This window comes from Podarcis liolepis, assembly GCF_965112155.1.
Source record: "Podarcis liolepis genome assembly, chromosome: 8".
Lineage (NCBI taxonomy): Eukaryota > Metazoa > Chordata > Lepidosauria > Squamata > Lacertidae > Podarcis > Podarcis liolepis.
In genome coordinates, this window is record NC_139560.1 from 83,105,763 (window position 1) to 83,121,732 (window position 15,970).

The 15,970-nt window shown below is 42.9% G+C and overlaps 1 protein-coding gene across 8 annotated transcripts in view; it reads right to left on the reverse strand.

Moving 5' to 3' along the window:
• Window positions 1-15,970, reverse strand: part of ENOX1 (ecto-NOX disulfide-thiol exchanger 1) — a 279,910-nt gene that overhangs the window by 41,352 nt on the left and 222,588 nt on the right. For 6 of the 8 annotated variants that reach the window (XM_083519375.1, XM_083519380.1, XM_083519378.1 and 3 more), the window contains one exon: window positions 13,432-13,552. The exons of the other annotated variants lie outside the window; for them this stretch is intronic. In XM_083519375.1, the coding sequence (XP_083375501.1) occupies window positions 13,432-13,552 (121 nt within the window). The remainder of the gene's footprint in view (window positions 1-13,431; window positions 13,553-15,970) is intronic. 8 annotated transcript variants of the gene reach the window in all.

The window sequence follows — 15,970 nt, forward strand, 5'->3', positions numbered from 1 at the left end:
GAAATTGATCGGAGAAAGACCAGACCAAAGAAGACACAGAGCCTTTGCGGAGGGGGGGTGTGGGTGTGTACTGATCAACATCTGCCAGAACATGAGAGTGGAATAGTAAAACGGGAGGCAGCAGATGATGAAATGGAGGGGATGATAATGAAACCATTGACAGAGACATTAAGAAACATTTTGAAATGGCAGAGATAGAACTGAGAAAGAAAGGATTCTGTACACAATTTAGAGTGAATTTAGAGGGAGGGGATGGTGATACACTTGGAAAAATAATGGAATAAATAGAAAGAGGAGTCTCTTTTTTCTCATTCTCTCCTGTTAAATTAGGATGGGAAATCATGGCCAACATAAAAAGGGATTGGAAGATATGGAATTGGGTAGGAATTAATTAATATACAACTAGAAAATAACTATGGATTATTATGCTAATAATGGATGCTGGATGTTTTTCGGAGATAAATTCGACATACTGGACTGGAGGAAGACTATTCTTAACATTTCACAATAATAACAACTGGAGAATCCCTTTTGGACTTTTTGTGTGGAAAGGAGAATGAATTAACTGGGGATGTCTGGGGTTGAGTACTGGGAAAACATCACCTAGCGTAATGGGGAACAGCTGGATATTAACTTGGAATACAGCTAGAAACCATATATTTCAGAAGTGCATAAAATCTATTACAATTCATTTCCTCATTAAAATATTTTGCCACACACTGCTCATGGTATAAGAAGAAAGTCATTTAATTAGGGCATGATTCTGTCAAAGTAAGTCACTTTTTCATACCTTGAAAATCAGTGCTTAATTTTAGATAGAGCATGCCTTGCTGATGTGATCTGTTACACCCCTATCCTGAGGCTTCATGTATTATTAGCTATGAGTATCCAGTATATAACTACCAGGGCCTCTTAATTTCAAACCGTATGCATTGATGCCACTGATGCCAGGCAATTTAGCCAGCACAAACATTTAGTAGCAGGTTTTCTGACTATTACATCACACTTCATTATGAAGTAAATCACCGCAAGGTAAATAATAAATGATAAATGATAATACTTGTGGAAAAGTAGCAATATTTTCTTGTGGGGGAAATAAAGCATTTTTTATGTTAGTTTAGAATTTTATTTTGCTAAACTACTGTTATTATTATTATTATTTCCCAATATTTTTATGAACTGTTTCTATTCCAGTACTACAGTGTTAATTTTGTTCAAGCAAAGGCACCAAAATATATTTTAGCATCTTGTCAAAATGAGAGACTAAGAGTGTCGATAAAAATGACACTAAAATAAATGTAAATTTAGATTGCTGTCACAAGTGGCTGCTTGCTTTTGTGAAGATGTTGGGTTGCTATAGAGTTTTCCATAGCAACCTTGCATCTTATTATATGAATAATCCCCTTGGTGTCCTTAAAGCCTGCTAAGAAAACAGGATTAAATCTATTCTCATATGTAATGATCCTGCATTAAACCTTATCAGGATGAAAAACCAGAAAACATAATAAAATGTAATCTAGATAATGGCTTTCCTGGCAGTTCAAAGGCATCAAAGCACCACAGGCGTCTCAATACAGTTTGTAGTTAGGCCGTCAATTTTTCCAAAGCCCTTATTAAATATGTCTCCTTGAAAGTTCTATTTTCTTTCTCCCTTTCTCTAAAAAAAACAAGAATAAGGTTAATAAACCTTTCATTGCTGTGATGAATTGAAGTATGATGGTGTCCTTTGATATGCTGAAGTCAGGAACTTTGCTACACAACAAAAGCTCTTCACTGAAGAGCCGTCTCTGCTTTGCCCTAAATATCTTGTGTGCTTTGTGTCCCTTGCCTGCTTTGTGATATGTACCTTGCAATAGAGAGCGCCTAATTTCAAAGCAAGGATGCCTAGCCCCCTTTGACCTGAGGGCCAGGTTCACTCGCCAAGGGCCGCACCCTTTCGGTTGCACACAGCCCCTCCTCCACAGCTGATTCTTGCCCCCTCCCCACTCATGAAATGATCAATCTGATCACTGGGGAAGTAACAATTCACATCCCTATCAGGATTCTGTTCTTCTCTTCCTCTACTTCTTCTTTAAAAATATTTTTTTGCCACTGCCACCCAAATTGTCATTCCATGAATGGATCCATATGGACAAGCTGTTGTTTTTAAAAATGGCTTTATAACACCTACATGGCAAAAAATAAAGGAACAATGAAAAGTTGGAAACTAACAACAATTTATAGTCTAATAACCAAATTCTAAATATGGAGATACTCCTCAGAATGAATTGCACTTGTAATGTTAGTTCGTAAGAACTCATGAGCCACGTCTGAGATTCCTTTTTGATTCTGCTAGTAATATCGCCAACGTTCATAAATATGATTCATATATGAATGCATCCATCTTATAACACTCAAATTACAAACGGAGCAGTTTCCCACAGATGTTCTCTTTCAGCTCAGAATGTTAAATATATCCACATTTAGCAGACCAGATGCCTCAAGTCAGCTATTTTGTAGCTGCCCGCACAGAAGTTATTTAACATTAATAACTTACTCTCAAATGAAACTCCCATTGGTTTGGTTCACGTGTTACACTAAGCGAAACCACAGCTTAACGTGAATGAACGAGCATGTGAGTTCTGGGAGTGGAGGTTGTCATAGAATCATAGAGTTGGAAGAGACAACAAGGGCCATCGAGTCCAACCCCCTGCCAAGCAGGAAACACCATCAGAGCACTCCCGACATATGATTGTCAAGCCTCTGCTTAAAGACTCCACCACACTCCTTGGCAGCAAATTCCACTGTCGAACAGCTCTTACTGTCAGGAAGTTCTTCCTAATGTTTAGGTGGAATCTTCTTTCTTGTAGTTTGGATCCATTGCTCCGTGTCCGCTTCTCTGGAGCAGCAGAAAACAACCTTTCTCCCTCCTCTATGTGACATCCTTTTATATATTTGAACATGGCTATCATATCACCCCTTAACCTCCTCTTCTCCAGGCTAAACATGCCCAGCCCCCTTAGCCGTTCCTCATAAGGCATCGTTTCCAGGCCTTTGACCATTTTGGTTGCCCTCCTCTGGACACGTTCCAGTTTGTCAGTGTCCTTCTTGAATTGTGGTGCCCAGAACTGGACACAGTACTCCAGGTGAGGTCTGACCAGAGCAGAATACAGTGGCACTATTACTTCCCTTGATCTAGATGTTATACTCCTATTGATACAGCCCAGAATTGCATTGGCTTTTTTAGCTGCCGCGTCACACTGTTGGCTCATGTCAAGTTTGTGGTCAACCAAGACTCCTATATCCTTTTCACATGTACTGCTCTCAAGCCAGGTGTCACCCATCTTGTATTTGTGCCTCTCATTTTTTTTGCCCAAGTGCAATACTTTACATTTCTCCCTGTTAAAATTCATCTTGTTTGTTTTGGCCCAGTTCTCTAATCTGTCAAGGTCGTTTTGAAGTGTGATCCTGTCCTCTGGGGTGTTAGCCACCCCTCCCAGTTTGGTGTCATCTGCAAATTTGATCAGGATGCCCTTGAGTCCATCATCCAAGTCGTTGATAAAGATGTTGAATAAGACCGGGCCCAAGACAGAACCCTGTGGCACCCCACTAGTCACTCTTCTCCAGGATGAAGAGGAACCATTGATGAGCACCCTTTGGGTTCGGTCAGTCAGCCAGTTACAAATCCACTGAGTGGTTGTGTCTGCTTCATTCTTCCCTTGTGATTTTGCTGCTGTGCTGGCTCAATGTTCCATCCAAAGCCAGGTTTAGCTCTCTCCAGATGGACCCTGAGCTGTAAGCAAGCTCTGTGTTCTGCGATTTCCAACCTGTGGTTTGTCCAGGATCTAAACTGGGAGCCTTGGCTCAGATGACACATGAAGTTAAACCACGACTTGGCTCAGCACAACACAACCAGAGAGGAGTGAAGTAGCTGTTATCTTCTCTCCTGGATCCTGCACTCTTGAATGAATAATTCAAGCTAATGCTCATTCTCTATATGTAAGCGGTCCCTGACTGACCATGAAAAGTATTAGAATTAGTCCTAAAACAGCCTGCCAAACTATGACAACTTTCTACTGGAGGGTTTTTGCATTTCTGAGTGGATTAGAAGGATCCCGCAGTTGGGTGGATGATGCAGTCTGATTCCCTGCCCCAAAACAGGATGTCCCTTGTTGAAATCAGGGGCCACTCCCACATTTCTTAACACCTTCAAGAAAACACATTTCAAAACAACTGTTTTAGCACTGCCAAAAATCTCAATTTCCTCCTTTATCTCCTATTTCATTTAGGCTCCTGCTGTTCTAAAGCTTAGACTCTTATCTCGCTACTCTCTTTCTTCAGTGGTGCCCAAACATTTTTCAAAGAGGGCCAGATTTGATGAAGTGAAAGGCCGTGAGGGCTGACAACCAAAGTTGTTGACCTTTTTTTTTAAGATTGAAGTTGTGGAGATTTTGGGGGGGATTTTGCCCCAAGATATAAACTGCCACAGTGGCCAGATTAAACCAACCACACTAGGCCCCCGAAACAGACTTTGGACATGCCTGCTTTAGGATCTCAAACTCTATAATTTAATATTCATCTATCCCCCAGTTATCACATATGTTTCCTCTTCTACCCTCATTTTCTCTGTCAGTTCTTCTTAGAGCAGAACCTTTTAAAAAAATAAATAGCCAAGTCTCTTTCTCTTTCTTTAACCTTCTGAACCAGAACATTGTCTCCAACCTGTGAGCTCCCTGAAAATCAATCCATCAATCTCCGTTATTTACAGTCGATGAATAATTTCCCTTGAGTAATTTTTGAGCCATTTGCTGGATTAAAGTCTGCTCTACCCATGTAAGCTCCCGGCACAATGCAAAACCTAACTGGGCAGGGTTATAAATCATATGGGGAGCCCAATGAGGAGAGCAGGTTCCCAGTAAAACTCCTCCACTTACCCTTCCAACTCATGGAAGTTGATGGGGCTGAGCAATGGGAATGCAGTGGGAGAGAACATGCCTTGCCCGCTGCATCATTTAGTTCTAAGGGGTGGGGTGGGGCAGGTAAATGCCTGAACAGGGTTTAGCTACTGACAGGGCCTACAGCACTTCCCTTTCCTGAAGGGGACACCTGGGGCAGCCTCCTCCCACCCCACAGAAAAGAGGAGGTTCTAGAAGGCCTTTGCTCTAACCTGGAACACCAGCTGGCAACTGGTGATGGGACTGGATATGGGTGCATGAACTGATGTTCTCCCTGCACATGGCTGGAGGTCTCAGAACTTCTCTGGGGAAGAAAGGAGAACCCAAGTCCCTTAGATATCTATGCCTGGGCTGGACCACATCAGACTGTGGTCTGAAGTAGTACAACTAGGGATGGTTGAAGAGGAGGTTTTTGGTCCCAGACTGAGCCATGTCCACCAGCCTCCCTCTTCAAACATTGAAACTTTTAACGGTAGGAGGTTCAATATCGTATTGAGATGCTTGACCATCTTGGCTGTGAGTCCTGGAAGTTCCATTTTCCCATGGGCTCTGACTGGCTTCAGCTGCCAAAGCTGAGGCTGCTGAACAGACTCTTGGACTGGGGTATTTTTAGGGGCGGGGGTCATTGTGTACTTTTTGGTGCATTTTATTTATTGTTTGTGACTACTTTTGCGATTCCATGATCACTGCAGATGGTGACAGCAGCCACGAAATTAAAAGACGCCTGCTTCTTGGGAGAAAAGCAATGACAAACCTAGACAGCATCTTAAAAAGCAGAGACATCACCTTGTCAACAAAGGTCCGTATAGTTAAAGCTATGGTTTTCCCAATAGTGATGTATGGAAGTGAGAGCTGGCCATAAAGAAGGCTGATCGCCGAAGAATTGATGCTTTTGAATTATGGTGCTGGAGAAGACTCTTGAGAGTCCCATGGACAGGAGTGCCTGGCGTGCTCTGGTCCATGGGGTCACGAAGAGTCAGACACGAATAAACAACTAAACAACAACACTTTTGAGATGTTTGTAATTTTTCCAGGTTGTAAGCCACCTTGAACGTGGTTTGAAGTATGGAAAGGCGGCATGCAAATAAAATGATGCACGATGCATGGTGTTGGCAAGAAATCATCCAAGATGAAGGACCAAGGTTCAAGAGTCCAAGATTAGTAGCCAGAGTACAAATCTAAGCAGGCTGGACCCTGCATGTTTTAGATTGTATTCTCTGTTGTGTTCCATGGGGAGGAACCACAAACATAGAATACACATGTCCTATAGAAAGTCACAGGTTCAGTCCTTGGCATATCCAGGTGGAGGAATCTCAGAAAGCATACTCAGGAATCCAAAGTTTTGTGTCTCTTTTGTACGTAATGTATACTTCTTTGTGCATTCTGCAATTTCCTGGGAAAGACCCCTCATTTCAGATCTTGGAGAGCTGTGCCATTCAGGAGACATTACAGTGGTGCCTCGCAAGACGAAATTAATTCGTTCCGCGAGTTTTGTCGTCTTGCGATTTTTTTCGTCTTGCGAAGCACGGTGTCGGGAAAGTTTTGGAAAAGCTTCAAAAATCACCTTTAAGTCTTTAAAAACCTCAAAAAAGGCTACCACACCGCGTTCTATGAGTTGCTCCTCGAAGTCAAGTCGCAACTGTATTAACGGTGTTAAGAAAAAGGAAACAAACTTGCAAGACGTTTCCGTCTTGCGAAGCAGCTCAAAAAACAAAAAACTCTTTCGTCTAGTGAGTTTTTTGTCTTGCGAGGCATTCGTCTTGTGAGGTACCACTGTACATGCCAGTAGAACTCAGCCTCATACATTCACCCCACTCTTTGTGGACGGGCCCATCTCTCTCTCTCTCTCTCTCTCTCTCTCTCTCTCTCTCTCTCCCCCCCTCCCTCTGCTCTCAGTGAACCAAGTAGAAAAGGTAGTGTGGCCTATAGTTAGGTCTAAGCCAGATGCCCCTTCATTTAATAAAAGGCTAATGCAACCGTGCTGAACAGCAGAAATGGAAAAAAACAAACCCCACATATCTACTTATGATGCTGGCCAAGGAAGAAACTTGGCTTCCTTAATACAGTGAAATAATTAGGGGTGATGCAGTTATCATCTGACATTTGTGACCCAAACATAGCATACAAAAATGAATTAAATTATGTAAAGTTGTGCCTCTATTTAGGGAAAATACCCCACACAAATACATTACGTCAGGGGATTTATTATTACTGTTACTGCAAAACTCATACAATCTTTTTCTGTCGACTTTGAACGGATGATGATTTGTTGATACCTGCATGTAGCCACTTTTCACCCGACAGCCAAGCTCTAAACATAATAAAACAACCCAGGGGCTTATCCCAAAATATTTGACAGTGGTCAAGCAAGATCGTGGCCAGTGATGCTCTAGGTTCTTCATTTTGTGGCCTTCTGTTAGAAAATACACCCCCCCCCCCAATTTAATACCATTTTTCTGCTAAAGCATTTCACTTATTGGAGCTGTAATAGGCGACCTCCGTGTGCCTCTGCTACATTAGGAACATAAGAATACTACCCTTCTATGACATGGGAAATTAGAAATATATCCTAGGGGTAAAAATCTTTCCAGCCAGCTGCCTGCACACAGCTGCACTTCAATAATTCTTAAAATTACTTTCAGGGTCTCTTACTTCCAGATCTTTGCTCTCAGTGCCAAAAGGTAGAGGAGCGAGATCCTACAAGATGGTATTTGATCTACAGTTTTTATGGCTGGCGTGACTTTCTTCCTTCCAGAATAATTGCTTCTGTAGCCAGGCCTTAATTTTCCCTTTTTATACAAATTAATTTGGTCAGTGGTCCATTCTTTTCTCTTTCTCTTTTTAAACAAAGTCTTCTATGCAAGCAGGCACTTTTGTTTTTCATTCCACTCTCTATCAGCAGCAATGCAAATGAGACAGAATTTCTGTTATGACATTTTAGCTAAGTACATGCCGTTGGTGGAAATGAAAAAAGACAAATGGGATGTTTTCCCTCTGGGAATCACCTCTGACTTGCAGCTCCAAACCTACAAATGAATACCCTTAGCTCTCTAGAAGCTGCTCCATTGTGGTCACACTTTGGAAACTTACCCACAAAAAAATATCCAATCTGCTGCTGCTAAATCAGGACCAATTTATGAATCTCTGTTCTGCAAACCAGATGGCTCCATGTGCAATGAAAGAAAGCAAATCTAGAAAGAATGGTCAACTGGGTCATCGTCCCCCCAAATAGATGAATGCATCCCAAATAGCCCATTGTTATGGCACATTATCTCGCTTTTTCTACACAAACACAAATGATATTTTATCTGGCATTCTTTATGCCTTTACTATGGCAAGGACTGTTCCGTTGTTGCAGACAAGATAATCCCTGTCATTTCCACAATGGAACGAGTCCCACCTTTTGTGTCACTTTCAAAGGGAGACACATGCATGCAAATATGTAGAAGACAGTTGTCTGGCAGCAGCTACAGCTATACGTGGCCCCCAGAGTTTGGGCTTTCCAAGGGCAACACAGAGATCTCTCCTCCAAATAAAATTACAGAAGAGACATGTTGGCAAGCTGGGAGACCTGACTTTTTCCTGTCTTGGGTGAAATGGCCTCAAAGCTAAAGGTAAAGGGACCCCTGACCATTAGGTCCAGTTGTGACCGACTCTGGGGTTGCGGCGCTCATCTTACTTTATTGGCCAAGGGAGCCGGCGTACAGCTTCCGGGTCATGTGGCCAGCATGACTAAGCCGCTTCTGGCGAACCAGAGCAGCGCATGGAAATGCCATTTACCTTCCTGCCAGAGCGGTACCTATGGGAGCTCACCCTGTTGCGGGGATTTGAACCGCTGACCTTCTGATCGGCAAGTCCTAGGCGCTGTGGTTTAACCCACAGCGCCATCCGTGTCCCAAAATGGCCTTAGGGCCAACCTAAATAGCTGTCCCAGGTCTATATTAGTGACCCAGCACAGAACAGATACCTGAATCTTTAAGTAAATCAGTCAAGGACCAGTAAAGGTTAACTGTGTGGCATAACAACAAACAAGGTGATATGAACTGAAGGAGAAAATCAAGAACTCTGCCATGAAAGGAGCAGCAAACACGTTGCCCAATGAAGGACAAGTCCTTACAGAAAAGATGTCCACACCATGAACTGCTTGCATGATGCCCTAGAAATGCTCATGCAGAATGAATATGAAATCTACATTCTAAATATAGTTCTTCTAGCACCACACTCACAGCCCATTTGGGTCAGACATTCAACCTTTGCTTGAAGCCGAAGAGAAACCAGTTTGTGGTCAGAGAGGGTGTGCACAGGTCTTACTGGATGGGCCTTGTGACAACCGAGAAGCAGCCTTCTCCCAATTACCTTGTGGATATTTTCAAACATATAAAACTCTTTGAAGAATAAGAATGATAAGCAATTTAAAAAGAGAGGGAAAATGTGACTAGCTTGCCTGAAACACAGGGGAAAGGGGGTTCAGGAGATCAGCATCAGTTACGGACTTTGGGGTCTCCAATTTCAGTAGTGCCCTGTGCAATGCCAAAATCCGGTGTCCCTACATCTCACCTTCCATTCTATATCATAGTTGCGACGCTCCCTGCGATGCCCCCAAGGCTCTTCACCTAGCGCAACTGAAGACAGAAGGTGAGGGGAAGTCCAGAGGGGAAAAGATATAGCCTCTTTCTTGCTCTCCCCAACCACAAACAACAACAATTTATTATTTATACCCCACCCACCTGGCTGGGTTTCCCCAGCCACTCTGTGCGGCTCCCAACAGAATATTAAAAACACGATAGGGAACATAAGCTGTGTGGGAGATAACAAAGGACTTTAGGATCTCATCCAATAAACCTGTGTTCCATGTGGTAATAAGATGTGGCAAACAGCTGTTAGGATTGTCAATGCCTAAGAGCAAATTCAGTTGGGGGCGACAGTTATCAAGTAATAATGTGACAAACTTGTCTCAGTTGACTGGTAAAACCACAAACTGTTGTGATCAGATAATAAATCCCAAGATTCGATACAAGATGATAGTACTGCAGAATGCACTATGATATTATTTACTCAGAGATGGGATTCCTCAGGTTCTTCTTAACTGAGGTCCAGGTTCCCAGTTCCGTTTGGGTCTACATTTTTCTGTTATCATCAGTTAGAATTTCAACTTTACAAATTTAGAGAAGGTGGGCTTCCTGCGGCATGGAGGTGATTTGTGCATGGTGCCCAGGGGGTTAGGAAAAAACCTACTCTTAGTTGTAGGAGATCCCTGAACTGCAGCAATACAGCATAATATTTTTATCATGCCGGAATATTCTTCTGTAGTTATTTCTACAATGAATATAATCCCATACTTATTTTGTTTCCGCTTGCTTAGGAAGAATAATTTTGCTCTCACTTTTTAAAAAATATACCGTATTTTTCGCTCTATATGACGCACCAGACCATAAGACACACCTAGTTCTTGGAGGAGGAAAACAAGAAAAAAAATATTCTGAATCTCAGAAGCCAGAACAACAAGAGGGATAGCTGCGCAGCCTGCATTCACTCCATAAGATGCACACACATTTCCTCTTACTTTTTAGGAGGGAAAAAGTGAGTCTTATAGAGCAAAAAATACGCTAGTTTTGTTCTGCTTCTCTCCTAGAATATGAAGCGACTGCAAGTATAAAATAAAAAATGAATTCAATTTGAGCCATATGGATGTACCTCAGAATTAAGAGACCTGTCAAATATACAGTTAAGCTTCTCTTAGGGCTCATTCCAGGTCCGTGTCTGAGCATTTATTCTTCATCTTCTGCCGCTATCATCTTCGGGAAAATCTGCGTTTTACTGCTGAATCAGAGCAAACAGCAATCAGGTTTCCGGCGGGCTGCCAATAGGAAAGCAGCAAGGCAAAAAAGAAAAATCTGCTTGGACACAGACCTGGAAATCCTGGACCTGTGCCTAGAAAAGGCGGCACAAAAGGAAGTGTGGATGTGCTCTAATGGTAAAGCGTGTTCTCCATAAAATGAGAGTGCGTGTTGCAGTGTGGGCCGCCAAGCCAGCCCTCTGTTGCCAGGCAGGTTAATGGGTATTGCTTGGCGCAACGATTGGCTGACCGGGTTGCTGGGGCAAATTGCATGTAACAAATTGGGTGGGAGGGACCATAGTCTTTAAATATTGGGGCACTCTGCCTTTTGCTTTCTCTTTCGCAGAGTGCATCGGATCACCCACCCGCCCGCCCTGTGTTCCAGTTCACCTTGCTTTGCCTGTCATGGGGTCGTCTGCCTAGTAGGAATTTTGCCATTTGGCTGATTGGCTGGTGCCTTCTTGTTTTTGCCTACTACTTAGCAATTTGTCACAATTTATAAGGTTGTGGTTAGGCATTGGTTATAAAAACTGGTGGTGGAGGGGTCAGGATAGGCTGTGCCTGCCCCTCCAGTGGTGCTGGAAGGGAATTCCATTAAAGGAATCCTGGGGCTTGTCACAATTTCGTCCAATCCCTGAAATGGGACCAGGGCCGGCAAGCCTTGGGGAGCTGGTTGGGTGAGAGGGGAGGGACTGACGCTCAGCTCAACTGATCCCCAACATTGTTTTCCCTTCACTGGCTTCCGATGGAGTTTGGAATGTCAGTTCTGTCCCAGGCAGGGGGACAGATAGTCATAACCAATGTCTAAGCAACCACTCACAGATTTTGTATTTTAATAAAGTTGTGGCCAAAATAGTGCCAAAAACCTTAAACTAAAATTATGTGTGATTTGTGAATTATTTTTGAGGGGTGGCTTGGGGACCTTGACACGCAACTAGGGGAAACAAAAATATAATTTGCTATCTAGGTTTGAAATCTTGGTCATAAAGGAACCAGGCCAAGCAGGCTTCTCTCACATCTGCTTTCAGCTCCCTTAACTTGGTGAGCCAAGTATGTTTTAAACTAAGGGATAGTATTTATTTAATTTAAATAAAAGTGGGAATCAAGCGATAACTTTCCAGTGGGCACTTGCTGATCTTAACCACGTCACCACCATGGATGCCATGCCAAGGGCATGGATTTCAGGTGGGAAATGCAGGGTTATTATTATTAATAATAATAATAATAATAATAATAATGGAATCTATATACCTGCTGAGTTAAGATGTTCTCTGAAAAGCCCTGGGCAAATCTCAAACTCTCTGCTTAATCTACTTACAGAAGTATTAGAAGACTAATGTTCTTCCTAGGAAAGACTAAATGCAAACAACAGAAAATGAATCAGAAAGGCAAAAAACACTGGAAAACCCCACCCACCCCAAAACTCAACACCCACCCCAGCACAACTACCCAACTGCAGGCATAAGATGCCGGTGGAGATTGCATTGCACGTGAGCCTCAAATGAATGTCTCATTGGAGATTGTTTTTCATTTCGCAAGTTTCAATTGTTGTTTTTAAGCAACAGTGCAATGCCTTGTTTTGCAGGGCCATCCTAAAATGATTGTTCAGAGTGATATATATGCTGATAGGGAGGGAGCAATTCGGGAAATCTCTCCCATGCTTAGCCAGCGTGCCATGGGACAATGACTTGAGAGCCAGTGTGGTGTAGTGGTTAAGAGCGGTAGTCTCGTAATCTGGGGAACCGGGTTCGCGTCTCCTCTCCGCCACATGCACCTGCTGGGTGACCTTGGGCCAGTCACACTTCTTTGAAGTCTCTCAGCCCCACTCACCTCACAGAGTGTTTGTTGTGGGGGAGGAAGGGAAAGGAGAATGTGAGCCGCTTTGAGACTCCTTAAAGGGAGTGAAAGGCGGGATATCAAATCCAAACTCTTCTACTTAAGGCCTCCCGGAGACTCACTGTTTACTGGCACAACCTCAACGCTCTCCCTTTGGGGGTCTCCCAGTGTTAGAACTCTAATATTGGTTAGTCCAGAACTTGAGAGGAGGTCGTAGGAAGGGAGGCTCTGACATCAGAGAGAGAGATCCAATGTGTCCTAAGGCCACTCTCCTAGGGATCACAGAACTGCACTTCTGGACACATCACATATATAGCCCAGCTCTGATTTGAAGGCACAAAATCACTTTCTGGCAAGGAATTGTCTTTTAGGGTAGAAAGTTGGAAGGCTCAGTATTGATGCATCTCTCCCAAGTCGTTAAGCTGATAACAGGGCAAATGTGCAGGAACCTGAGGAACGATTACCATTAAGGCACTTCCCACAAACATTTCCTCACCAATCAATAGGCTGTCCCAGAGTCCATTTTCTACTTTGCCCTCCTCTTAATTAGCTATATAATCATGCACAAATGTTCTCAGAAAGTGGAATCCTTTACCTGTTGTTTCGACAGACTTTTGCTGAGGGGTAAAAGTCTGGTGCCGGTTTGTACAGCTGAAATGTCAGGGTTTGACAAAAACGTTAAGTGTCCGTCATATTTTCTGGCCTGTGGAAGGTGCTGCTGGCTCCTCTCAACAGTATTGGCCCACCGCGATTGCAGCAGCAGAAACAGCATTTACAATTTGAATAGATCCCTTTGATATTGCAAGAAACTGTTTGCAGCTTTACCTGATTCATCCACTCTTAGTTTTTTACTACTGAGATTGTCAGTGCTGTCCTCATCAGACATTTCCATTTCTTCCTCCCGCCGGATCCCCATGAGCTGTTCACTGTGAGCATTCCTGAGTTCCTAAAAATGACAAAGACCCAAACCTCACTTGGTGAGTTATACTGGTTTCTTGGACAGCTCATCGATTATAAGCAGGACAAGACCCTTAAAAACCCCCACAAAAAACACTGAAGGATTTAAAAGTGATTTAGATTGAGACACACACATTGATATGTGGTTTTAAGTGGTAATTTTTCATGTTGTCATTTTATGTTTTGTAGTGTGAAATGGCAGTCAGCTAATTATATATTTTTTTCAAGGAGATATCAAAATGTTACACAAAACAATAATACATCTTAATATAAAAATCAATTATAACATAAACATATAAATACGTTTAAAGCACTTCAGTTAAATGATGAGTAAAAGCTATTTGAATAGTTTTCCTGCCACAAGTATATTGGGCACAAGCCAATCTCTTCAGAGTGACAGCTGATGGTCTGTGATGGGCATACACCAGGAGTGCCGTGGGAGGGAAAATTGCTCTATGCCAAATACTTTGCTGCAGTTTCAACTTTTGTTCATTTGTTTGTGTGTGTGTATTGTGCTTTTTCATAGTAACTGACTTTGCTGTCCATCAAACTAAGGGTTCTGGAATTCTGCACCAGAAATCTTAGGATCCTTGCCCAAATAACCAACAATTTGTTCTGAGTTATAAAAGAAGTTAAACAAGTACTGGTACCCAGAGTGGGAGAATTCCCACTACCTATTTAGTAAACTGTATCCTAGTCAAAGAACTGTAAACTGTATCCTAGTCAAACTGTATCATAGTTAAAGCCATGGTTTTCCCAGTAGTGATGTATGGAAGTGAGAGCTGGACCATAAAGAAGGCTGATCACTGAAGAATTGATGCTTTTGAATTATGGTGCTGGAGGAGACTATTGAGAGTCCCGTGGACTGCAAGAAGATCAAACCTATCCATTCTTAAGGAAATTAGCCCTGAGTGCTCACTGGAGGGACAGATCGTGAAGCTGAGGCTCCAATACTTTGGCCACCTCATGAGAAGAGAAGACTCCCTGGAAAAGACCCTGATGTTGGGAAAGATGGAGGGCACAAGGAGAAGGGAACGACAGAGGACGAGATGGTTGGACAGTGTTCTCGAAGCTACCAGCATGAGTTTGACCAAACTGCGGGAGGCAGTGGAAGACAGGAGTGCCTGGCGTGCTCTGGTCCATGGGGTCACGAAGAGTCGGACACGACTAAACAACTAAACCACCACCACAACAACAACATCCTAGTCCTCCTGAAGCTTACAGACTTCAGATCTTTGGGATATTGTGACAGTTACCAGATTCTGTGTTGAATACTAGGGTCGTATTTGGTAGTTCTGAGCATTGTGAAAGTTTCCATTGTCTTTTGACAGAAGGTGCTCCAATAAGAGTTACTGCCTCACCTATTTTGTATGCTCTCCATACTGAGAAAGCAGGATCCCATCTTCCACATAATGTATCTCTAAAATTTTGTCCGTATCAGATTATAGTGCACCGTAAGTAGAAAGATGGAGCCCCTAATCCTCTGCGGAAACGTGTGCATTTGTGGAATAAATGTGTGGTTGAACAGCCAATATCGCCGAAAGGGCTTGGAATAAATGCGGGATTGATTGAGCAGAGATGTTGCTGGGAGGAAAGGCTGGCAGGGAACGCAGTCAGCAAATGTATGGCTTTAGAAAAGCTCAGATCACTTTTGTTCTCACAGAAAAGCATAAGAGCATGTGTAATGGCTGCCTTCCTTAACAGCAGCAAAAGGAAGATTGAGGGAATTCTATTTTATCCTAATAATACTGTCAGGTGCAACACAAGGATGCAAGCCCAGTGATTAGTGTAGCGCTTTTCAGTCAGCAGACAGCTAATTTTTCTATCAACAAAGAGCCCAATTCCCACAGAGGTGGTCTGAAATCTTTGAAACAAGGAAGAGAAGTCACTTTCAGGGGATGAATGTTACCGAAAGAACATGCTATTTATTCGTTAATGAGAAGCTGAGAGAATTCCTCTGAGAGACGCACCCAGAGTTCATCAATAAATCTAACCCATTATAGCGATGGTGTGAGTAGTAATCACCGCAAAGGCTCTGACGTGGATTGATGCATGTTTTACATAAAAATACCTGGATGGTGCAGAATGTTTCTGGCACTGTAAAAACAGCAAGTGGGGGGGGGGCAAGGCAGGGCTGGGCCAACTGTGGCCCCCCAGCATGGCCAATAGTCAAGGATGTTGTTCAGCTGCAGTCTAGCACTATCTGGAGGGCAGCAGCTTAACTATCTCCGCTGCGATGAACCACACTTGTATTCTAAGATGCACAAACAACAGTCAGAGAGAGTTGTGGAAGGGCCTTTTGGAATAATGCACCGATATCTGCATCGTGATATGCCTATTGTTAAGAATGGATGTTACCCTCATAGGGAACCAGATTCGTTAAGCGCTGGATTCACATAACTACTCA